We start from the raw sequence: 24185 nt of genomic DNA, 5'->3' as shown, positions 1-24185 counted from the left end.
GTACGCGTCGGTCAGCTGTGTCGGCCAGCCACTCGTGCTCAGGAGGAAGCCAGGGGAACCTTCCCGGTCAGGGCACCGTCGAGTCCTTGGCTCCACCTGCGGCCCCGAGTGAACTCTTACGGGTCCACTTAGGAATGCCCGGCGCACAGCCTTGTCAGCAGTTATTTCAGCCGCGCCCTGGATGGCAGCCCCCTCGACACGGAAGATGAATGGGTGGCGGTGCTGAACTGTGCGGCCTCGAGGGTCCAAGTTCTTTCTCATTATCCCCTCCACTTTTCCATCAAGGTGCTGCCTAAGGGCTCACGTTCAAGTCCACAGAGAGCGAATCCAAGGCTCTCAGAACCGGCAGCCCTTCACCCACCCAGACCACGAACCAGCCAAGTGTCAGGAAACCTCGGGACGCTCAGACGTGTCTCTTCCAAGAAGGTCAAGCACTTAGGGCTTTTTAAAGGTCTTATAGTTGCATAGGTCTTCCGAGAATCAAAAAAAAATACAGACCACAGGGCCGCAGCAGACGTCAACAGCTTGCTTTTTACCGTTTCAGTCTTATTTACGTATTTAGGGTTGTCATGAAAAATGGCACGTGGAGAGGAAGGCGCAGTGAAGCTGGTCAGTCCTGCAGGGACGGTGACCAACTTGTCCCAGTTGCCTGGGGCTTCCTGCGTTTTTGGCACCGAACGTCCCGCATCTTAGGAAAGACCAGGGCAGTCGGACACTCTACTCGGAGTGCCTGCAAAGCCAAAAAAGCTTCGTTACCTTAGCTCCCCACGTGCTATCTAAACTGTGTTCTAGGTTCCACTTAATAACAGCATCTTGAGAAAGAAAGATGAATCAAATCAACTGTTTTCTTTTTCCTGAACCCAGTTTTCTGTCTTACCATGAGACTCACCGCACCCAGCAGCACCTATCTGGGGGTGGGGAGCGGGCTGGGCTCCGACTGGCCCCAGGAGCCTCCATTTGCCATGAGACTCACCGCACCCAGCAGCACCTATCTGGGGTGGGGAGCGGGGTGGGGTCTGACTGGCCCCAGGAGCCTCCATTTGCCATGAGACTCACCGCACCCAGCAGCACCTATCTGGGGTGAGGAGCGGGGTGGGGTCTGACTGGCCCCAGGAGCCTCCATTTGCCATGAGACTCACCGCACCCAGCAGCACCTATCTTGCGGTGGGGTGCGGGGTGGGGTCCGACTGGCTCCAGGAGCCTCCATTGGCCATGAGACTCACCCCACCCAGCAGCACCTATCTTGGGGTGGGGTGCGGGGTGGGGTCTGACTGGCTCCAGGAGCCTCCATTGGCCATGAGACTCACCGCACCCAGCAGCACCTATCTTGGGGTGGGGTGTGGGGTGGGGTCCGACTGGCTCCAGGAGCCTCCATTGGCCATGAGACTCACCCCACCCAGCAGCACCTATCTTGGGGTGGGGTGCGGGGTGGGGTGCGGGGTGGGGTCTGACTGGCTCCAGGAGCCTCCATTTGCCATGAGACTCACCGCACCCAGCAGCACCTATCTGGGGTGGGGAGCGGGGTGGGGTCCGACTGGCCCCAGGAGCCTCCATTTGCCATGAGACTCACCCCACCCAGCAGCACCTATCTTGGGGTGGGGTGCGGGGTGGGGTCCGACTGGCCCCAGGAGCCTCCATTTGCCATGAGACTCACCCCACCCAGCAGCACCTATCTGGGGTGGGGAGCGGGGTGGGGTCCGACTGGCCCCAGGAGCCTCCATTGGCCATGAGACTCACCACACCCAGCAGCACCTATCAGGGGTAGGGTGCGGGGTGGGGTCCGACTGGCCCCAGGAGCCTCCATTTGCTAAGAGCGCTCGGTGGCATTCTTGGACCACACACTCTGAAGAGTCTCAAGTGATCTTAAGATAACACCACCACACATCCCCTGGAGCCAACGGACTCTCTCTGGGTTTTCCAAACAGACGTCATCTGGCCAGTTTCTCAGGGTCTACCTTAAAAGGCACGCTAAGAAGCAGCGGGGCCTGACCCCGTGCAGAAGGGGAAGGACGCAGGAGCTGATGCTTCACGACAAGTTCCACCACAGGCCAGGGGCGCGTGTACTGAGTTACGGAGGCAGGGCCGTGAGCATGCCCCTGCCCCCGAAGCAATCATCCCGCAGTGCAAGAACCACCGATTTTTAGGAAGCCCCTAGGCTGAAATCCACCATTCCCTCTCCCGCCTGTGCCGACATCTCCCCCTTGCTACCTACACTGCAGGAGGGAGGCGGAGCCCGGCAGGCCAAGCCAGCCACTGCCAATGGCTCCCAAGCCTCCAGGGAAGGGCAGAGCAGGCCAGGGGGTGTCGCAGTGGGCGAAGGGTGGGGTTGAGACTCCCGGGAGCGCAGAGAGAGCAAATCTGGGGTCTGGAGGTATCACTGGTATCAACTTGTAGGGATCGGTCTCCATCCGGGTAGGATCCATGTTTTGTCCGTGTTTTCCCTCTAATTCCCAGACGGTCATGCCTATGATCTGGCCACGTGCTAGTGATTCTATTCCACTGCTCCGAGAGGGTCTCTTCCCCCTAAGAGGACTGTTTTGGGTTTTCAACAACAGGAAACATTCCTGGGGTAAAAAGGCTTCCTTCAACAACGTCTAGCTGTGGTCAGGGAAGCTTCAGGGATGCCTGTGCTGAATAAGTTCCAGAATGAGGCCGAGCTGTGTGTCAGAGGGACCAAGGATTTGGGGCTCTTAAATAATCTGTTGTAGGCTCTTAAATAATCTGTTGTGTCTCGGGGTGAAACACAGAAAGACACGTCTGGGCAGACTCTGAGGGCTTGGGAAGAAGACGTGGTTAGGAAAGGATGTGAAGGAGGAAGAGGAAACTGACGCCATGGTGACCAGCCGGAAGTTATGGGGCCACCACCCGAGGCCCTGAGCAACTCATCTCAGGCATGCGAGTTATGACGGGGCCCGGCCATCCAGGGAGGCCATCGGCAGGAGCTTCCCTGGCAGCCGACCCACCCCGAGCACTCGGTAGGCTGGTCGGCCTCACCCCAAACCCACCGCCTGCTGCAAAGCTGAGGATCCCCATTTTCACAGCTGGTGGCCTGTTTCTGAAGCCACGGTTTTCAAGAGCTTGTTGCTCTGCTAGGATTGCACAAACGGGTGCACAGCTGGGGTCAGGCACCCACTGCTTGCTTGGTCCAAAGGCTGGGTTTGTTTTCTACCCCACCAACTTGTGAGAGTCCCTTGGACTGCAAGGAGATCAAACCAGTCCGTCCTAAAGGAAATTAAGCCTGAATATTCATTGCAAGGACTGATGCTGAAGCTGCAGCTCCAATACTTTGGCCACCTGATGCGAAGAACTGACTCATTAGATGAGACCCTGATGCTGGGAAAGATTGAGGGCAAAAGAAGGGGGCAGCAGAAGATGAGATGGTTGGATGGCATCATCAACTCAATGGACATGAGTTTGAGCAAACTCCGGGAGTTGGTGATGGACAGGGAGGCCTGGCGTGCTGCAGTCCATGGGGTTGAAAAGAGTCGGACACGGCTGAACAAAAGCAACAATAAACCTGTGTGAGACACCTGCTTGGACTGAAACTTGTCCAAAGGATGATCTTTATGTAAACACTTCCATGGACACCTGTGAAATAAGGAAACTGTATCTGTTTCCCTCAAGGATACAAATGACCTCTTCTGGGAGATTTGTTTTTTTTTTTTTTTTAAAGGGCGTCCAATGAAGACATTTAAAAAACACAAGAACTGTGTGGATTTTTTCTTTTTTTAGCAAGTTTAGGAAATGGTCAGCTTCCTGCTTCCGGAGCACCCAAAGTCAGCTAAAGTCAGAACCCAATGCTGCCGGAGCATCTTGTTCAAGCAGATGTCTGAGCAAACCACCATTGCTGGCAGCCTGGGGAGCCGAGGGGGGTGCAATACAGCCAGGCAGGGGCAGGAGAGGCATGTGGGATGGCCCTGTCCGGCAGCACTGGTCAGTGCAGTCATCTGGGGCTTCATTTATTTATTTTTATTTTTGGCTGTCCGGGTCTTCGCTGCTCTGATCGGGCTCTCTCTAGTTGAGACAAGCAGAGACTACTCTCTAGCTGTGGTGCCCAGGCTTCTCACCGAGGTGACATCTCTTGCTGTGGGGCACAGGAGCGGCCTAGATCAGCTCAGATCGGATCAGGGGGCGTCCGGCCTTGCAGGCCACGCTATCTGGGGCAGGCCACACCCTTCAGGTGATGAATTTGACTGCAGTGTGACAATCCAGCACGCTGGCCGTTTTCCATATGACCAGATTCAGTCCTTTACTCTGCTCTCATCTTCCTCGTATGCAAAAGGCCCAGATTCGTGGGTTTAACAGGGCATCACGTCCGAGGTGACCAGAGGTAGAGTCAGAGTCCAGGCTGATGGAGCCCTGAGCGGCGCATGTGTGCACAGGAAAGAAAATGTCCCAGCAGGAAGGGAGCCCCAGGGCAACAGGAAAACGCTGGTTTTGAGGGGGCTGCTGGGGCTGCTGCAGGCCCGCCTAACACCTGTTTGAATCCTACGTTTGATGCATCTTAAGCCTCACTGCTCTTGAACCCAAACCTATTATCGGAGTATTAATTACCTGATTAAAATTCTGCCCTCATAAAAGCATGCCAGCTTCCTTTTTGATATATAAACCATCTCGTCATCAAAAGTTAGGAGGGTCCAGGGTAGCTGGCACAGATAGTCCATCAAGGACAACCACAACCTCTGCTGAAAACTCTGTCTGAAAATGTCAGACTGTTTAGCCAGGTTATTTCCCGTGACTCCCAGCAGAGTCACGGGTTGTAGGATCTGCTATTTGAGACCGATGTAGGTCCCCTGCTCTGTGACCAGTGAAAGCTGGATGACAGACAGTATGGAAATCGGAAGCTACCAACCTGGACAAGAGTTCCCCAGTACTGGAGCGCTTAAGGTCTTCAGTACAAGCGGCCGAGGATCTTAGTGGTCTTTCTCCCGTAACACACCTTACCTTGGAAGCCAGTGTTACAGTGTGACTGGTATCTGAGATCATTAGGTTCCATCCCCTTTTGAAATTTTCCAGACTCAAATAATTGGGCCATCCTCCACGATGTAGACATTTGGGGCCTAAATTAGCACCATATCTAAATGCTCCCGAATTTCTTATTAAGGGAAGTCAGGATTCTGCCCTTGGACATCCCTCTGATACATCTTCCTGTCTGGGACCATAGAATACACAGGGCTAACTCAGCCACTGGGCATCTGTTATGTGGGTCCAGTCGCTCAGTCATGTCCAACTCTTTGTGACCCCATGGACTGTAGCCCACCAGGCTCCTCTGTCCTTGGAATTCTCCAGGCAAGAATACTGGAGTGGGTTGCCATTCCCTCCTCCGGAGGATCTTCCTGAACCAGGGATCAATCCTACGTTTCCTGCATCTCCTGCACCTCCCAAGAAATACACCTGAAACTCACAGCCCTCTATATGTCCACCCAAAGCTTGGTTGGGAAAACAAGAATCCACGAAGGATTACAATGAAAGTCATGACATCTCTCTGTGGTCTAGTAATTCAAATTCGCCACTAGATTAAGCCACTTCCTTAGGGAACTGTCTGCCTGCATCAATAACTGCAGCTCCCAGGCGACCCGCATTAACCGAATCGCACTTTTAAAGTGACGATGGCTCTTGCCTGCCGTACAATTATAAAGCCCCACTCTGCTCCTTTACTATATTCCAATAATATCCATGCATACATAGGAAAAAAAAAAAAAAGGAAAGCTGGCACCGAGGACCATCACGAGAAGCAGCCTGTGCGGGAGAACTTTTGAAGAACGGATGGCAACCGTATCATCGAGAGGTAGAGAGGAAAAGTAAGGGAGCACAGGCCCTCCAGCAGGAATGTTCCAGAACCATCTCCTGTTGCCACCATCCTTCCCCCTTGGCAAGAAGCAGCCAACGCCCCTCTGAGGGGCTCAGCAGGAGACTGGAATGTGAGCGGAGGGGCATCACCCATGAGATCTCACTTTCTACAGGTCGCTGAGGCCGGCAAGGAGACTGTGACTGCACGTCTCCCTCCAAGGAACAGAGCAAACGGGTCCGTCGTTAGGTTCTGTTCTTGGATGGGGTTTTTAGGAAGAACCACGCCGGGAAAGGGCGCCTCCCTGTTGATGGAGCAGCTCTGGAGAAAGAACCCCAAAGACCCAGACGGGGGCATGGCAGTCACAGGCAGGCCTCACGGGATAGTGTTAAGTCTCTGGTTTAGGCCACTGGGGAAGCAGCCTGACTCTATGTCCCAAATAACCCCAATAAATCAAGCACAAGGAGTCTCCTCAGTCCAAGAAGTGTATATCTCGAAAGCCTACCTACTGGTGAAGGGTGGAAAGACTCCCCACCAAGAGGAGGAACAAGCAGAGGGGCCTAAATACACGCTTACTTTAGAGCCCAATTCAGAGAGGGGAAGCCACTGCTGGAAGACCAGAGGGAAAAGGACAGTTCACCCCAGCCAGCAAATGGCATGGTGAGGACACTGTTACTGGTTCTACTGCAAAGGCTTTCAAAAAGGTAATTTCTCTTCCTGTTTGGAAACAAAGAATGTCGGGCTAACTCAGCCGCCGGGGGTCAGCAACTCCCCACAACTTAAGACTAGAACACAGCCACTCCAAGTACCTGCAAGGGACCATGAACGTCAAAGTGGAAGTCACTCAGTTGTGTCCGACTCTTTGTGACCCCATGGACTGAATTCTCCAGAATATTGGAGTGGGTCGCCGTTCCCTGCTCCAGGGGATCTTCCCAACCCAGGGATCAAACAGGTCTCCCGCACTGCAGGTGGATTCTTTACCAGCTGAGCCACCGGGGAAGCCCTGGAAGCAATTCACTCCAGATAGCAAGTCACACAGCGAGGATACCATTTGTTATCTATCCTATTGAAAAGTTTTTTTTTTTAAAAAAAAAAACACAAGGGAAATGTTCCTGAGAGTACAGGGGGTTGGTGGGGAAAGCCAGAGAAGATGAACCAATACAATCTTTCCTGGAATTTGGCAGTCCATACCCAGAGCCCATAGAAGTACACCCTCTTCAACTCAGGAAGGCTACGGTTGGGAATGTGCCTGCAGGACATGGATGTGGGCACAGAGGTGTCAAATGAGGACGCTGATCAGAGTGACTCACAACGGTAAAAATCATGGAGAAAGGAAGTCGGCTCGCCAAATGTTGGTTCAGTCCGTTGGGGCACATGAGCAGGACGGATGTTATGTAACTATTAAGATGGTGGCATAGAGGTGTGTTTGTTGGCATGGGCACGTGCCTGAGATCTGGCGTCGTCTAGGAGAGCAGGGAACGCACCGTGTACCCCAGGGGGCTGCAGGCCAGCAGAGGCAAAGGCGTAGGCTGTGGACACGGCTAGGAGGATACACCTCAAACTGTGAGCAGCCACGTTCTTAGGGGCTATCTGGGAGAAGTACATTTTCTTCGGTATGTTTATCTTTAACTTCTCATTAATCACAGTGCAGTTTTCAAGAAGTACTTAAAATTAAAATCTTAATGTTGTGCTTAACACTGTGATATAGTCAAACAACCAGCTAATACTATATATTCACACATATACCTATGTGAAGGCAGATAAACGTCACGCAGGGTTCGTGGAATGTGTTGTGCTGGGAGAGCCATGACAACCACCTTCAGGTTTTACCAAAGCTTTCCTAAAGAGCTCCCCATGGGTAGAACGTCTACATTTCTCCCGGTGATGAAATTACGTGTCTTTCCCTCTATCTTATATAAATCACCAGGATAAGAGACGTTATTACACAGAGAAAACGAACCTGCCTTACAAACTGGCATGCGTTCTTAGCGGACAGTAAAAACGGACTCTGACTCGTGAGTCGCACTCAATTCTTGGTTTTGTTGTTCTCAGGTGCTCAAGCTGACCCTGGGCTTCAATGCACAGCGAGTTCCCTACAAAAGAACTGTCAAGGTGCAGACTTTCTAAGATGCGACTGTGTGTTCACATGTCGAGGCGCGTTACTCATTCGCGTGTCTGGTGTGCGCTGTCACAGGCGTGCACCCTCTGCAGGTGGTTGGGCGTTTGTGCACTTCACGGGGCGGGACTGCAGAGAGGACAGCGGGACTCGAGACGCCTCAAGCCCAGGCTGTCTAGAAGCAAGCGTCAAAGCAGCTTGGCGTAGCTGGTACTACCGAGAAGTGCAGCTGTTGTATCTATTACTGCGCTTTCCAAGGTACTGTACTGTGAGATTAAAAACGCTTTTCTTATTATTTTGTGCTTTTTATATATTTTTTGGAGAAAAGCGTTATAAACCTCTGGTGCTCAGTCGTGTCCGACTCTGTGACCCCACAGACTGTAGCCTGCCAGGTTCCTCTGCCTGTGGAATTTCCCAGGAGAGAACACTGGAGTGGGTTGCCATTTCCTATTCCATGGGATCTTCCCAACCCAAATGGAACAAGCATCTGTTGCGCCTTCTGCACTGGCAGGCAGATCCTTTACCACCAGAGCCGCCTGGGAAGCCCACACACTTATCAGAGTGCAGTACTGTAAGGTCGACTGTCAGCTGGGACCTGAGCTAACGCCGTTGGGCTGACTAACAACCCGGACTTGTGAACGCGCTCTCGGAACGCAGCTTGTTCGTATGTAGACTTGCTATAGTTTCTTTCAGTCTAGATTTTCAGATAGATTTTTTTCTCCTTTCTCTTTGACTACTTGCTCCTGTCTTTTTACTCTCATTTAAAATACTACTTTACTTTAAAAAAAAATAGAAAAACAAACAAAAAAGAACTATAAGAACACCATATAGACTGAAAATAAAGGGTTATTCTATAAAGAAAAAAAATCAGCTAAAGAACAATGAGATATATTATCAAAATAGAATTTAAGGCAAAATCCTTAATTTGGGAAAGAGGAAGACTACATACTATTAGAGGAATGAATGCTCTATTAAGAAAGTAACTTTCATTCTGTTAGTATTATGATAAGATGCAAAATTCGTATTATTATAAGATATTCATTTTGGTTTAAAAATAAATGTTACCAATTAAAGAAGGGAGCAATTTAAAATAAAATAAAATACTACTTTAACCTTCAACAGAGCAGAAAGGCTTGACTGTGCATGGACCCCGTGCCCCCTCAGCCCAGGACCTGCTAACTTCTCCCAGGGGGCAACACTCACATGCAGGCTCGGGTGGTAGGTCAGCACACCGTTGTCACACAGCGTGACGTACTTCTTCTTCCACTCCTTGTTTAGTGATTTGCCACTGCGCTTCAGCAGCATGCCCTATGAGCGAAAGAGAAGCCAGGCGGAAATTAGTGTAAATCATAAAGTCCTGCGTACATTTTTTAAAAAGAGTAGGCACATAGGTTAACTTTTAAATTGTTAAACTTCCATTTTCTCTTTGCCATCTTAAAATGGAAATGACACATTTTTGCCTCGGTCGTTCGGTTTTCCCCTTTCTTTTTTATAAAATATATATACAATCAACAAATTCCCTTTTGTGCATGTGAGTGCAGAACTTAATGTTGTAACATTAACGAGGGCTAAGACGTGCCATTGGTTCAACCAATATGATATAGACCATTGTGATGTGACAGATCATACCTTTTCCTATAGCTAAGCTGTAAGCACATGGAGCTCCTAAAGGTATTAAAAAAGGAATGTAAATTTCCTTTTCTAAAAATAAGACACTAACCATATCTTCCTTTACCATATTTACAAATAAGAACATTTTATTTTACAGTTTTTCACTTCAGATCTTAATTTATTAAAAATGAAATTCCATTTGCAAACTTAGCAATGGCATTTAATAGATGAACTGTGTATAATTTACTTTAATCCATTTTTAATGAAATCATATTAAAGCTTCTTAAAAACCATTCAACACTTGAAACCGACACACAAGTATATTTAATCCAGCCTTCCTTAGATGACTGATGAGAATTTGCTCTTGTTTTTACTACCAGTTCCCAGCAAACCTTCTGTCTCATTTCTAGGCTTTCTTGAGTTAAGAAAACTGGAGGAAGCCTGAGCTCTGCCAGGCCCAGCACCTTGAGTCTGCACTTTCTCTTCCCCTGTGGGGGCTTCAGGCCCTCCTGCTTGCACGCATGCATTCTAAGCCGCTTCAGTCAGGTCCGACTGTGTGTGACCCCATGGACTGTGGCCCGCCAGGCTCCTCTGCCCATGGGATTCTCCAGGCAAGAGTACGGGAGTGGGTTGCTGTTCCCTTCTCCAGGGGATCTTCATGACCCAGGAAACGAACCCAGGTCTCCTGCATTGTAGGCAGATTCTTTCAGGGAAGCCCCACGCCCTCCTCAGTTTTAAACTTGAGCTTTCACACCTGGATTCATCTAACTCTCATCCACAGAAACAAAGGGGAGCAGGAGAACCTCCCTCCTTGCTCTTTCTCTTGCTGCTCACTTGTTAATGTGATCAGGACTTCCCTGGGGTCCAGTGGTTAAGAATGTGCCTTCCAAACCAGGGATGTGGGTTTGATCCCTGGTCAGGGAAGTAAGATTCCACATGTCTTGGAGCAACTGAGCCCATGTGCACCACAACCGGAGAAGCCAGCACGCTGGAACTGCTGGGCCTGTGCGCTCTAGAGCCTGTGTCCCACAGTAAGAGAAGTCTGCCCGAGTGCCTCGAAGAGAGCCAGCACAGCCAAGACAAGGAGAAGTCCGTGATCATAAGTGTGACTGGGAAAGCCTAAGACTAACGCGAGTTAATTCACCCAGATGGAGGCAGAAAGAAAACGGTCAGTTTGAAACAGAATCTGACACCTTAGGAAGGTGCGGCCTCCCGAGTCCCTTTGAGAATTTTTACCAGCCCCCACCCGCCTCCTAATTCTATCAACCAGGAACCAAAGTATGAGAAACAACCAAGAAGGCGTTTTTCTTCTGCACGGACTGCCAAAGCCTATTGCATTTGTGACCCCATGGACTGCAGCACGCCAGGCTTCCCTGTCCTTCACCATCTCCCGGAGTTCGCTCAAACTCAGGTCCATTGAGTCAGTTTCCCAATATTATGACATTGCGTTTTTATGGACAGATTTTACAAACATAATGGATTATGAGCCACCTGGAGACTCTGGCCACAATGTTTATTGTTTCTGAGGGAAAATATTTCAGAGTTTGAGGCAACTAACAAGTAAACCTTTGGAAGATCATTTCTTTGCAAGTTCTTATCTAAAGAAGTATGTGACATAAAGCTGCAGACCTGGATTTCTTGGAATCTAAACCAAGATATAAACCAAACACGGCACTGAGACCAACAACGGGAACCAGCTCCAGAGAAAAACATTCGCTCCCATCGGGGGTGGTACAGGTTTCAGGGCACAGTAAGGACTAGTGTGTGTGGGGGCTCGGCTAGTGACGGTGGATCAGCGGCGATGAAAAAGCAACCCCTTGACAGCATTCAATGTCCCTCCCCAGTGGGAGTTCTAAGATTTTAAAACTTAGCGTAACAAAATCTGACACAGGGACTTACCTGGTGGCGCAGTGGTTAAGAACCCACCTGCCACCGCAGGGGACACAGGTCCGACCCCTGGTCTGGTAAGACCCCACATGCCACCAAGCAACTAAGCCTGTGCGCCAAGAGTTACTGAGCCCACGCTCTAGATACCATGCACCACAGCTACTGAAGCCCGTGTGCCCTAGACTAACCCATGATCTGAAACCAAAGAGAAACCACCACCTCCATGAGGAGCCTGCCCACTGCAAACAGAGAAAGCCTGTGAGTAGCAACAAAGACCCACCACAGCCAAATAGATAAATAAAATTATATATATTTTTAAAAAGCCAAATAAAATTATATATATAATATAAACAAGTTCTTCCCTAGGCTCACATTTTCCCACCCTCCATTTCAGATGGAATTCCAGTAACACCAGGGGCTGGGGTTACTGTGCATCATCGTTGGCTAAGGGCTGCCCTGGGTTTCAGAAAGCCTTTTTTTTTTTTTTTAAGATATTTTACTATTTTTGTTCACTTATTTATTTGGCTGTGCTGGGTCTCAGCTGCAGCACGTGGAATCTAGTTCCCTGACCAGGGATCAAACCTGTGCCCCCTGCATTGGGAGTGCAGAGTCCTAGCCACTGGACCACCAGGAAGGTCCTCCTCAGGAAGCTTTTCCTTTCTTCCTCAAATGAAAGACAGGCTCCGTGAAGAGCGACACACAGAAATCCTCAGGCCATCTTCAGGGCACTTTCAGGAGCAAGCCCTGCACTGCCCGGTGAGGGGAATAAAGACTCCTTTCTTGAGGGAATAAAAGGAAAATTTACCAGGAGGCCAAGTGAAGAGGGGACATCATAGTTTTGGGGGGACTTAAATTAGGCAATTTGTTAGGTGCTAGGAAAACAATGTCTTGCTAAAAAAAAATAAATAAATAAATACAAAATCCAAATCTTTACAATCTTAAATAAATCCCGTGGTTCACCTCGGAGGATTATCTGATTACCTGCACTACTTAAACGCTGCAGAATTCAGTGAGCCTGAAGACCACCCTGGCGTGCTCGGAGCCTTATTTCTGTCCTTCAGCCTTGGCCCCAGCTGGGTTTATCATTTGTCCCATCAGACACCAGGCGGGGACTGAACTGGCTCCACACATCACACGTACACACGTCGGGGCCGCCCGACGCCAGTCTGGGCAGACGTGGACCAGGTAAGGTGCACGTTTCTTTAAGCGGCCTGAGCATGTGCCGACGCGTTTCTAAGCATCGCCGCGTTCTCTCGCTCACTCGTCCCCCATCAGCAGCAGGACAGGGGAAGCTGCTATTGTGGCTCCCTCGGTTTGGACGTGAACTCTGACCATGGAGGTGAGGGCGCTCGGTAGCTGACGGGAAGTGAGGGACCAGCCACCCTGCCCTCTCCACTCCTGCTGTTAGCACTGTGGGCTGCCAAGTTCAGACCTGGAAATGACCACCGCAGTCAAGCCTGCCAGTGTCCCTGCCACGGCTCAGCCCAAAGCCTTCAGTCCCAAAGCACCAGCTCCTTCTCTCCCGGCACAAATCCCCAGTCCGAGAGAGGCGGGTCATCAGGATCCTGGCAGCCACTCAGGTCCGATTCCTCTCCTGAGGGGCGGTGGCCCATCAGTACTGATATTTCATATTCACACAGTGAAGGAAAAGACAAGCACCCTTCCACCAGGAACAGATTCAAATGTGCCCCCTAAAATCTACTGCACGTGGACCCAGAGGAAGGGGTTTCTGTTTGCTGAATCTTAAGAGCACCCTGAGAATGTCCTAAACGCTGAGTGTCCTTGAGAGGGGGGAGACAGCGATGAGGAATTTATGGAAGCACATCTCAAGGCTACTAAAAAATTCCAGGAAGGGGTGGTCAGGGCTGTTGCGAGTGGAGAAGGTCAGATCTCCTGATGAAGGTTCAGCAAGGCCCAATGAGGCCACCCTTCCAGGAACGGCCTCCCTGAACTGTGCAGGGAATGCAAAGTTTGTGTCTACATTTCCAGATCTCCTGGTGAGTCAAGAGAAAAAGAAAAACTGGAGCTTTAGGGACAGCTCCTTATTTTTTAGAATGTTGGCAATGGATTATACACCATCTGTGTGTAATTCAGGCCAAACCCAGCACATGTGCTGCTCAGAGGCAGGCACCTCTGTGTTTGTGACCTCGTGCCAAGAGTCAGTAGGAGGCAGCAGCGGAGTCTGGACTAAGGAGCTGGACTCACAGCGGGCCCCATGGGACCTCCATCCTATCACCCAGACGACGGCCATCCATGTCCTTTCACTTCCCGGAAGGGGAGTCCTGGATCAATGCCCACAGCTCTAGACGTCAGAGTCCACTCGTGCACATATACATGTGAGCCTTTAGAAAAGGTCGGCCACGACACCAGGAGAAGCCAACACGCTCAGTGGTCTCTCCATAAACAATAAAGAGAGCCCATCCTGAAAAAGATGATGGGAGGCGAGCTCTTTGATGAATTACAGTAGGAAGCGAGGGCTTTGGCGGCAGCAAGCAGGACGAACTTGTGTAATCAGAGGTTCAATTGGACTTCAAATGAGGAGACTCAGGAAACAGCTTCAGTGGATTCAAGACGTGTTTCCTGTTGCTTCTTGTTCTTAAATTACTTCTGAACACTGATTTTTTAAAGGGTAATTTGTATCAAGTGGGAATCACAGAATAGCAGAATCTCAAGAGGCTCTGAAAGTTGAACCATTCAGTCCCGAATCTGCAAGATGAGCTTTTGTGCAGGATCCCTGCCCGGGGCCACCCTGCTTGGGCATCCCTGGGGACAGTAACCCATGGGTCAAGATCCCTAGAGCTGCCCGAGCAGGAGTCCATGGCTGAGCAGAGACAGTGCAGAGGCGCAGGGGAAGGGGGAGGTTGGTCTGTAAGTCTGGAGCGGAGTCTGTCCCAGCATACCCTCACTTCGTGGGACCAAGGCTGGTTGCTACCAAGGTCCAGTAAGATATCACACAGCTACATAGCCAAGCCTGGTCTTAGCTCCCAGCTCCTCTGGAAGCAAAAGGTTCCAGTGCTCTGACGTGCTGTCTCTCCTCTGAACACAGTCAGGATACCCCCAAAGTGCCAAAGGGCGAGAACCCATGGCCTCCTTTTAGGACAAACTTCTGCTGGTGAACCACGATGCTCAAACATGCCAGGAGGCCCTTCACTGCATCTGGCTGAGCCCCTAGATTGGATCCCCCTGTGCTTCTGCCTTCTTGAACTCACACACTTTCTACTCTAAGCGCCAAGGAAATGGAAAACCCTATAAATAGTTCATTTTAAACTTTTGAAGGACGTGAAGCCGTGATCCCACCAGCTAGAAGATGACAGAGGCCGGAAGGCGCTCTGCCGGAGACAGGCAGGCGGGCAGCCCCCCTTGGCGAGGTAGACGGTCCTGATGATCCTAAGTCCCTTTGATCCTGTGTGACCCAGGGCAAAACTGCACGGGGGAATGTCAAAATGTATCCTCGGTCTATCTTTCAGATGCCACTTCTGTACATGTAAAAACAATTTCCTGCTTCAGACTGTTTCTCACTGACCATCTACCCCAGTGTAGACGTCAATTACGGTTAAGGTTTTATTTGACTCCTGTATGGCTTATGTGTCTGTTTTAAAAAAATTTTATTTCAAAACAATATTGGGCTCATTGTGAGCCAGATGCTGCTTTAACAGCCTTACAAGTTAAGAATTACCAACCCCCCCGACCCCCGCCGCTGCCGAAAGCTTATTACCACCTGTTGGTAATTACTCTGATTATCCCCATTTTACAGACGAGGCCACTGAGGCACACAGAGGGTATGTAGCTTACCCAAGGCACACAGCCAGCTTGGTAGCTGATCTCAAGATAACTCCCGTTTGTGCCAGGCTTTGTGTTATTCCTGCCCCTCTGTAAATCATCCCACACTGACTGGGGGAATGGCTGAGACTCAATTTACCCAGAAGCAGCTGAAGTGATGCCCCTACATTGGGTTTAAATCGAAAGAAATTCTGACAGCTTCTGCTTTGGGGAGCTCCGACCAAGAAGCCACGCTGTGCCTGTTCCATAGTCCTGAGCCACAGAATTATGAAAAATAATAACAGTTTTTTTTTTTTTTTTTTTCAAATCATTAAGTTTGGGGCTTCCTTGGTAGCTCAGATGGTAAGGAATCTGCCTGCAATGTAGGAGACCTGTGTTTGATACCTGGGTTGGAGAAGATCCCCTGGAGGAGGAAATGGCTACCCACTCTAGTATCCTGGCTTGGAGAATTCCATGCATAGAAGAGCCTGGCGGGTTACAGTCCATGGGGTCACAAAGAGTCGGACACGACTGAGCGACTCACAGGCACAAGTTTTGGAGGAGAGTCCCATGCACATGAAGAAGTGAAGTTGCTCAGTGAAGGTGCAGCACAGGCCAGGGCGCCCGGTGAACCCCTGGATGGACCTGGCTAAGAGCAGGATGCCAGACACACTGCCTGCTCAGCTGAGTCTGAAAGCAGGAAGAGGAACTCAAGGCAGTTTTCAAGCAGACTAGAAAAAATACTTCAAAACCTTGCTGGACCAGACCATGAGAAAAACGGTTTCTCAGTCCCAGCTTCTTCTCTAGCAGAAACCTCTGAGAATAAGAACTGGCCTCAGATCAAAGAGCGAATCCAGAGAATGCTAGGAGTGAAAAGTGAAATTGTTAATTGCTAATTCGTGTCCTACTTGAGACCCCATGGACTGCAGCCCACCAGGCTCCTCTGTCCATGGAATTCTCCAGGCAAGAATACTGGAGTGGGCTGCCATTCCCTTCTCCAGCGGATCTTCTAACCCAGGGATTGAACTGGGGTCTCCTGCATTGCAGGCAGATTGCTTACCATCTAAGCCACCAGGGAAGCCCTGAATGCCAGGAGATGTGATTTCAAAATACAGATACCACCAGGGTGTGCCATGCAGACCCCCTTCTTGAGAACTCAGAAAGATTTAAGGTAGGCCCTTCATGTTAGAGAAGATCTGTGGATTAGAGACAGGGATGTGTAGACTGGCCTTTGTCTAATGGATGGAATTTGTAATTTGATAAAAAAGGCACCCATGAGTTTTTTTTGTTTTTTTTTTAAGGAATTACAGCACTTTGGACTAAAAACCATAGAGAAAGTTCAAAATGAAAAGAGTTTCTGGACTTTCAACCCAACCTTCCAACCTATGGCAGGAAGCAGGCTGAGGAAGCTACGTAGCTATGAACACAGGCTACTTATTATGGAGGAGGAAGGTCGACTCAGACAGAGAGACCAGGATCAAGGAGGAGGCCGCTGGGAGCATAACATCCCCTTGCCCAGAGCAGGGCAGACTGGGTGCTAAACTGCTGGGGACCAGGAACAGCTACAGGTGTCCGGTCCCTCTCCTACTTCTGTGAATAAGGGATCAGCTGTGGTTCTCCTGTCCCTGCGTCGGCACTGTCTGAGTTTGCATGTGTGTAACATAACTTATCTCTTGAGTACCTGGTCTTCAGAGCGGAAGGATTCTATCCCAGGAGCCTCATCCACATGCACACCTGACATGGATGACAATCTTGGATGGAAGCCTGATGCCATATGGAATGAGACTCTGTGGATCAGGGTGAGGGTATTTTGCAGGTGCGAGGGAAGACGGAAGGAGTCAGTCTCCAAAGACGACCCTCAAAAACCCAGCTCATTGTGTCGTCCCAGGACCCCAGACTCAATTTAACCAAAAGAATGTGCCAGAAGCGATGCTATTATCCTGGCCAAAGCCTGAAGGAGGCCTAGCCAGCTCCTGTTTTTATGCCCTTGGGAGCCCTGCTGCTACTACCGCTAAGTCACTTCAGTCGTGTCCGACTCTGTGCGACCCCATAGATGGCAGCCCACCAGGCTCCCCCGTCCCTGGGATTCTCCAGGCAAGAACACTGGAGTGGGTTGCCATTTCCTTCTCCAATGCATGAAAGTGAAAAGTGAAAGTGAAAGTGAAGTCGTGTCTCTTAGCGACCCCATGGACTGCAGCCTACCAGGCTCCTCCGCCCATGGGATTTTTCAGGCAAGAGTACTGGAGTGGGGTGCCACTGCCTTCTCCGTTGGGAGCCCTAGCATCCTTAAAAGAAATTGGACCGTATTGCTAGGGAGACAGTGAGGAGGCAGAGACCCCGAAACCACAAAGGGGAGAATGTGGGTCTCGTCTGTGGGACAATTGCCACTGACCAGTGGGCATCAAGCCCCTGCCATAGGAGCCACGTCTGCTGAGGCACCAGGTATGAGTGAGGGAATCAGCATGGACATCCCAGCCCTAGAAGGCATTCTGTGGGCAGAGATGAGCTGTCTCCAACATCCCTGCTCCAGATTCCTGACCCACAGAGTCATGAGCAATAAGAAAATGGCTACTGCTTTAAACCACTCTGATGTGAGTTAATCCCTGGCAGGAGATAACCACTGCAGCACAAGAGCCAGGAGCAGTAGTCTGTACTCAAAACCGGACGCAGTGCCACCTCCCTGTCAATCATTTCACCCTCCAGACCAACTGCAAAGCTTTAACATCTTTGGCCTGTTTGCACAGCAAGAAATGTACAGGCTTCGTCCCATTTCAAATATTCCTCTTCTCTTACTTGGAAATGGCAAATGCTGATCTAATTGTTACCATTTTGTTCTTTGATGCCCCAGAAAGGCTGATATTTTTAATGATCTACAACCAAAATCTCAGACTCCAGGCAGGCATTTCTTGCTTTCTTGGCTCAAGGACCGTTTTCTACGGTGGAGCAAAGAGTAGAATTATCTTTTTGGCTGCAATCTCTTTATTAGCCGTGTGTAGTCTCTGCCTGGTCCCAAGAGGTCATTGAAAGCCAAAAGCAATGTTAAGTGTACAAGCTTTAAATAACTTACAAAGTTAATGTAATGAATGTAAGTGGCATCTGAAATCCATCACTCAGTGCCCGTTGCAGCCCCAAGCTGTGATAAAACACCACTCATAAATTTATATTAAAACTCTGCTCGATAGCAATTATTTACCAACAAAGATTTACTGACTGCGTTCGAGGCTGGGGGTCTTAAGCAGGCAAATCAGTCTTTGTTTTCAGTCGCAGGGACCGGTGGCCTTGGCACCCGCCAGCCCAGAAAGCATCACGACACCAGGAGAACATTTAACAGCCAGAGTCCTACAAGGCAAGGGAGGACCAGCCCGCTGCAGGCTGAGCCATGGAAAGATCAGACCATCAACAGACACATCCACGAAGTGCTGATCTTCGCTCAGAGGCAGCATTTCTCATCTGCTTTAACAGCCACTGGAGGCCACACATGCATTTGACTGAAAGCAAAGGAGAGTCGCGTGTGATTCAGCAGTCATATAAACTGAATTATCCCACTGCACCGGAGGGGGTGCGACAGCTCCCTAATTATCAAGTTTAAAAAGACGGTAGTTTTTCCAGGGTTTGAATCCATCCATACAAGTTCAAAAATGCTTCATATTGCTGCTTCTAAAAAAAGAAGTGCCGTTTGCATCCTTCTTTGGTTCTGTAAGGGACACCTGTTAAGGGTGCCTCAGTGTCATGACAATTCCCGTTCTTAGCACTTTTGAGTAGATTCTCCTGATAGCAGTTCAAGGTTTCTGTGAACTTCTAAATATCACAGAGGAAAGCTGGCATCTTTACAAGAGGCAAAGAGTATGATCGCCAATCACTTAAGTCTCACATCTGCATTCAGTACTTTTACTCTCATCCAGATTTTTCCCGTAAAATGTATTAAACTTATCTATTTGTGCCTTAGACAGCAGGAGATCAAACCAATCAATCTTAAAGGAAACCACTGGAAGAACTGACATTGAAGCTGAAGCTCCAATACTTTGGCCACCTGATGTGCAGAGCTGACTCACTGTGATGCTGGGGAAGATTGAAGGCAGGAGGCGAAGGGGACGACAGAGGATGAGATGGTTGGATGGCATCAGCAACTCAGTGGACATGGGTTTGAGCGAGCTCCGGGAGATGGTGAAGGACAGGGAAGCCTGGCGTGCTGCAGTCCCTGGGGCTGCAAACAGCTGGACACGACTGAGCGACTGAGCAACTACTACTTGTGCTTGGCTGACTTAAAAATAAACCAGAAAAACGCATTTGGTTGAGAGATACATTTCATCATTAGAAACTGGGGAAGCAGAGGGATCAAACTATCGTATGAGGGACAGGGACATTCTTCTCCCTGGTCAGGGGCTCCTGCAGAAGCCCCCTCCCCCCAATCTGGTGTCATTCTCTGCTTGTCTCCCCAAAAGTCTGCTTTTCCAGAACAGAACCTCACTCTCCATCCATCCTGCTCCTGCTCTCTCCTTATGCCAAGCTGTCCCTTGCAGGTAACAAATACACACGTTAGAGGAACATGCCTGGACCCAAAGGCGTGGAAATCCACGCACGGAAGTGTCTGTTTCAGGGGTGGTGTCTGCACCCTCCTCTGCTTGCATCCACCCATCACTTATACACTGGACCGAGCTGACACTGCGAACTCCCTGTCAGGAGAGTTGGATGTAAAAACCTGAGCTTCAGGCTCATTCCTGTTTCAACAGGAATCTCAAGGCCAGTGGACCCTACAGAGACTGTTCACGCTGGGAATCCAGTAGGACTAGGGCTGGCAAAGTCTGTCCTGTGAGCCAAATCTACCTTCTGCCTCTTTTCTGTAAATAAAGTTTCATCAGAATGTGGTCATGTCTGTCCTTACATATGGCTGCTTTACACGGCACGGGACGGCTCAGGAGTTGCAGGAAAGACGACGTGACTTGCAAAGCCTAAAACACTCACTCTCTGGCCCTGGAACCACACAGAAGCCATCAGCAGCCACTGACTTAATTTAAAATTGGCACATCCTGCTTTTTCCCCCTTAGCTCCCATTTTGCACCCTCCCCTTCCTCCTTGCCCTTCCTGGGGAAGACCCCATTACACTCACGGAAACTGGGCTCTGGGCTTCCATAACCTCTACTCAAACAAGCGTCACCTGGTCCCTTAGACAGTGGTTGCTCTGGGCTGAATTACAGCCTCCCTGATTTTGACGTTGAAGTCCTAAGCCCAGTACCTCGAACGTGACTGCGCTGGGTGGCAGGGCCTTTAAAGAGCCTGAGGTTAATGAGGCCTTTAGGATGGGCCCCAACCCCGTGTGACTGGTGCCCTTACGGGAGGAGACTGGGGCACGGACATACACAGACTGAAGCTGGTATGAAGACACGGGAGAAGAGGGCCAGCCACAAACCAGGGAGAGAGGCCTCAGAGGAAGGCATCACCTTGACCTTGGCTCTCCAGGCTTCAGGACTGTGAGAAAATGAATGACTCTTTTTAAGCCCCCTAGTCCATGGGACTGGAACCAAGCAGGACCCCTTGGGGCCTCCCCGGGACGATGCCCCATGCACGCCCCACCCCCCCGCCACACGTTGTCTGCCTGCCCACTGTCCGTAGAAAAACCTTAATAAAAGTTTTAAAAACATTTAATCAGAGAAGGGAAAAACAATGTAGAAAGAAAACAATCAAGCCAGACAAAATAACAAATACTTTGGCCATTAGACAAAGTCAAGGAGCGTGAGCTCCTTCACAGGGGTCACAGGTAACAGCATTCTGCACTACGTCCTCTCAGCGGTTTGGCGGATACTGAAACCCCCACCAGGTGGGAGAAGTTAACCTGACGCTGCCCACAAGCATGGAGACCACAGACCGGTTGCAGCCAGAAGGCTAATGATGCTGAGTCCCGATTACCTCATTACCAACCAATCAGAAGACTGTCCACGGGCCGATCGCACACCTCACAAGCCCCCTCCGCGATCCTGACTTTAAAAGCCTGTCCCTGAAGGCCATCAGTGAATTTGGGTCTTCTGAGCACTAGCTACCTGGACTCCTTGCTTGGCGCCTGCAGGAAACCCTACTTTCCTTCACCACAACCCTGTGTCCATATATTAGCTTTACTGTGGGCAAGAGGACCCAAGTCTGGTCTGCAACAGTGCTTTGGTACAGCAGCCTTGAAAGAATAGAGCAGTGGTGGGCAGACAGGTTGTGAGCTGCTGTAGCAAAGAGAAATGGTCTAGGCCACCAGCACCCAGCACAGCAGGTGGTACAGCCTGGATTCACCATGCATGCCCTGCAGGTCTCCACAACAGACGGCATCTTCAGCTCTCAAATCCCAGCTCACTGGAGGCTCACTTTTTACTCCCAACAGGCTGTGTTCCCTGGGGGTCTATGAGGCACGTCAGATCCGGCATACGCCAACAGACTGGGAATGCTGGGGAAACAGATCTCTTTGAGTTTGCACAGGCTAGCCCTACATAATCACCCCAATTTACAGATGTTCCTACTTATAAAACAGCTCCAAACACCCAAAATGTCTCCATATATCAAAGCAATCCATCAAAAAACCCGAAACCAAAAATAAAAAGGCGGGGAGGGTGTAAAACCCCACCACTCTATTAAAACGCCATCCAATCCAATCAGGATGAGTGACCCTCATATGAGAGGTTTAACAAGGAAAAAGCAAGCGTGACAAAAATGATAAGACTATACACACTGCGGATCAAAACAGCCTATGGCTCTGGGTGTAGAAACTACTCTTAAGTAAAAGAAGAAAATCAGTAACCACCGTTCATTGTATGCAAGAAAATAACTTCAATTAACTGGCTTCCCCAGATCCACCTCAAATGCAAAAAGATTCTAGAAAACTCATATACGTGAGGCTTGGATGTCAGTGTTGGTAAAAGGAGACGGACTGACTTGACCAGGAGCTGCGAGCTTTGCCCCGACTCCTCCATTTTAACTTTACACCCAGTTTCGAGTGTTTCCATAGAAACAGCAGGAAGCCCATCTTAACTGAGCTCATTTTTGGAATAGTGATATCTGCCTCCAAGCCCCCCATCCAGAGGCTCTATTAAACCACAAATGGGGGAGGCTCCACTCCAGCCTGCGGAGGGAGGTGGGGGAGGGGGCCAAGGGACCAGGCGAGGATTGGGGATCTCTAACCAGCTCCCCCCAGCCCCGTGATGCCCTCCCCTTTCTGGTTAGTAATATTTCTGTCATTCCGCCAGGTTGTAGGGTACAAAGGGCTCCACTTTAATTGAGCTGTCAGCATCTCCGGCAATCCTATAAAGCCCCGATTATGCACGGCGGGGTTAGTGACACACTTGTTATTGTGGATGCCCTATTTGCGAAACCCAAGCCTGCACCACGCGCGGGTCAGCTCACCCGCACGACCTTCCTGTCATTAGCCGCGCCGATTCCTACCTCACCGCTGAGAAAATCACACGGCGCGGCTTCAAAGCGCCGGCCGGGACTGGATTCGACCAGGAGCTAATCACCCACAAATCCAGCTCAAATGGCAATAATTGGCTAAACTGCTCCCCTCTCCAGAGCTCAGCAGTAATTTGGGATAATAAAGAAAAGAATTATTCAGCCAACTGCCCCGGAATGGATGCCTTGTGACCGACACACTTCACATTTTAATAATGATGGACACAGAATCCAATTTAATTCCATGTTAACTGAATAACAAGATGGAGAACAATGATAGAGAAGGGAAAAAAGTTTGTTGGTTTTTTTCCAACCCCCTTTTTTATAAACCACGTTGACCTGAGGAATGCTGAAAAGATGTGTACTTCAGGTGAATTATGGCTGAACATGAAGTCCCAGCAAGAACCAAATGAATTCTTTTAACAGGGGCAGGAAAAAAACAACAACAGTCTATTATATATTGGAATAATTTAAAACAAGAACCAAAAACAGCTCTCACATCGAAAGAAAAGAAAGGAAGAAAAAACCTATTCCCACCAGGATGCACAGACCCTTCTTGATTTTTCCAGTTAACGTTCTCTCTTAATCGGCTTGTTTTCCTTCCCTCTCACCCTGCCTCCGTCTGACACCGGGGTTTCGGCAGCTGTGATGAGAGCTTCAGCCAGGGGACGCCTCTGTGGCCGCCCCTCTTGACACTGACAGCTGTCTGGGGCCCCGAGGGTGCATGACTGAGCAGGACCGCTCCATCACCACGCTCCATCCTGGGCTGGTCCCGTCCTCCCACCCAGACCACCCCTGGAGGTGAGAACCACGAACAAAACCACAGGCTGGAGATGGACTCTGCTAGCTCTGAGTAGGTGAGGTTTTGTTTTTTTATTCTTTTCACTAAAGAAAATCACTGAATTCAGTCTCCCGACTTGGAAGCCAGGACACCCCAGTGTCCAGACCGGTGACATGAGGCCAGGGGTGGAGGGACCCCTCCTTGCAACAGACGGTGGGCACTGCCGAAAATACTACAGTGACAGTCGTGGCAAGGGGAATTCTGTACAAGAAATAAAAAAACCTGCGGCTGCCTCTTTATTCAAGCAAATGATCCCTAAACCCAGTCACCAGCACTGATACTATACCCCCCAGGGCAACTGTTTGTTGGCGTGCATGGGATTGGGGTGTGTGGGGGCGTGGAAATCGAGTGTGAGACATCAGGTGAGCTATGAGTAGATTTCATATTTACATTAACTATGTATAGCCAAAGCTATGGTTTTTCCAGTAGTCATGTACGGATGTGAGAGTTGGGCCATAAAGAAGGATAAGTGCTGAAGAACTGATGCTTTCCAATTGGGGTGCTGGACAAGACTCTTGAGAGTCCCCTGGACTGCAAGGAGATTGAACCAGTCAATCCTAAAGGAAATCAACCCTGAATATTCACTGGAAGGACTGATACTGAAGCTGAAGCTCCAGTACTTTGGCCACCTGATGCGAAGAGCTGGATCACTGGAAAAGACCTTCATGCTGGGAAAGATGAGGCCAAGAAGAGAAGGGGGTGAAAGAGGATGAGATGGTTGGATGACATCACCGACTCAATGGACATGAATCTGAGTAAAC

General features: G+C 49.8%; 1 protein-coding gene and 1 non-coding gene across 8 annotated transcripts in view; both read right to left on the bottom strand.

Annotated features, from left to right (window-relative positions):
• Positions 1-24185, bottom strand: part of AGAP1 (ArfGAP with GTPase domain, ankyrin repeat and PH domain 1) — a 562160-nt gene that overhangs the window by 195062 nt on the left and 342913 nt on the right. For all 7 annotated transcript variants that reach the window (XM_070780389.1, XM_070780391.1, XM_070780390.1 and 4 more), the window contains exon 10: positions 9108-9212. In XM_070780389.1, the coding sequence (XP_070636490.1) occupies positions 9108-9212 (105 nt within the window). The remainder of the gene's footprint in view (positions 1-9107; positions 9213-24185) is intronic.
• TRNAG-CCC (transfer RNA glycine (anticodon CCC)) lies at positions 11964-12036 on the bottom strand. The gene has a single exon. It is a non-coding gene; the product is annotated as a tRNA-Gly (tRNA).

This window comes from Bos indicus, chromosome 3, assembly GCF_029378745.1.
Source record: "Bos indicus isolate NIAB-ARS_2022 breed Sahiwal x Tharparkar chromosome 3, NIAB-ARS_B.indTharparkar_mat_pri_1.0, whole genome shotgun sequence".
NCBI lineage: Eukaryota > Metazoa > Chordata > Mammalia > Artiodactyla > Bovidae > Bos > Bos indicus.
This window is presented reverse-complemented; position numbering and strand designations above follow the sequence as displayed.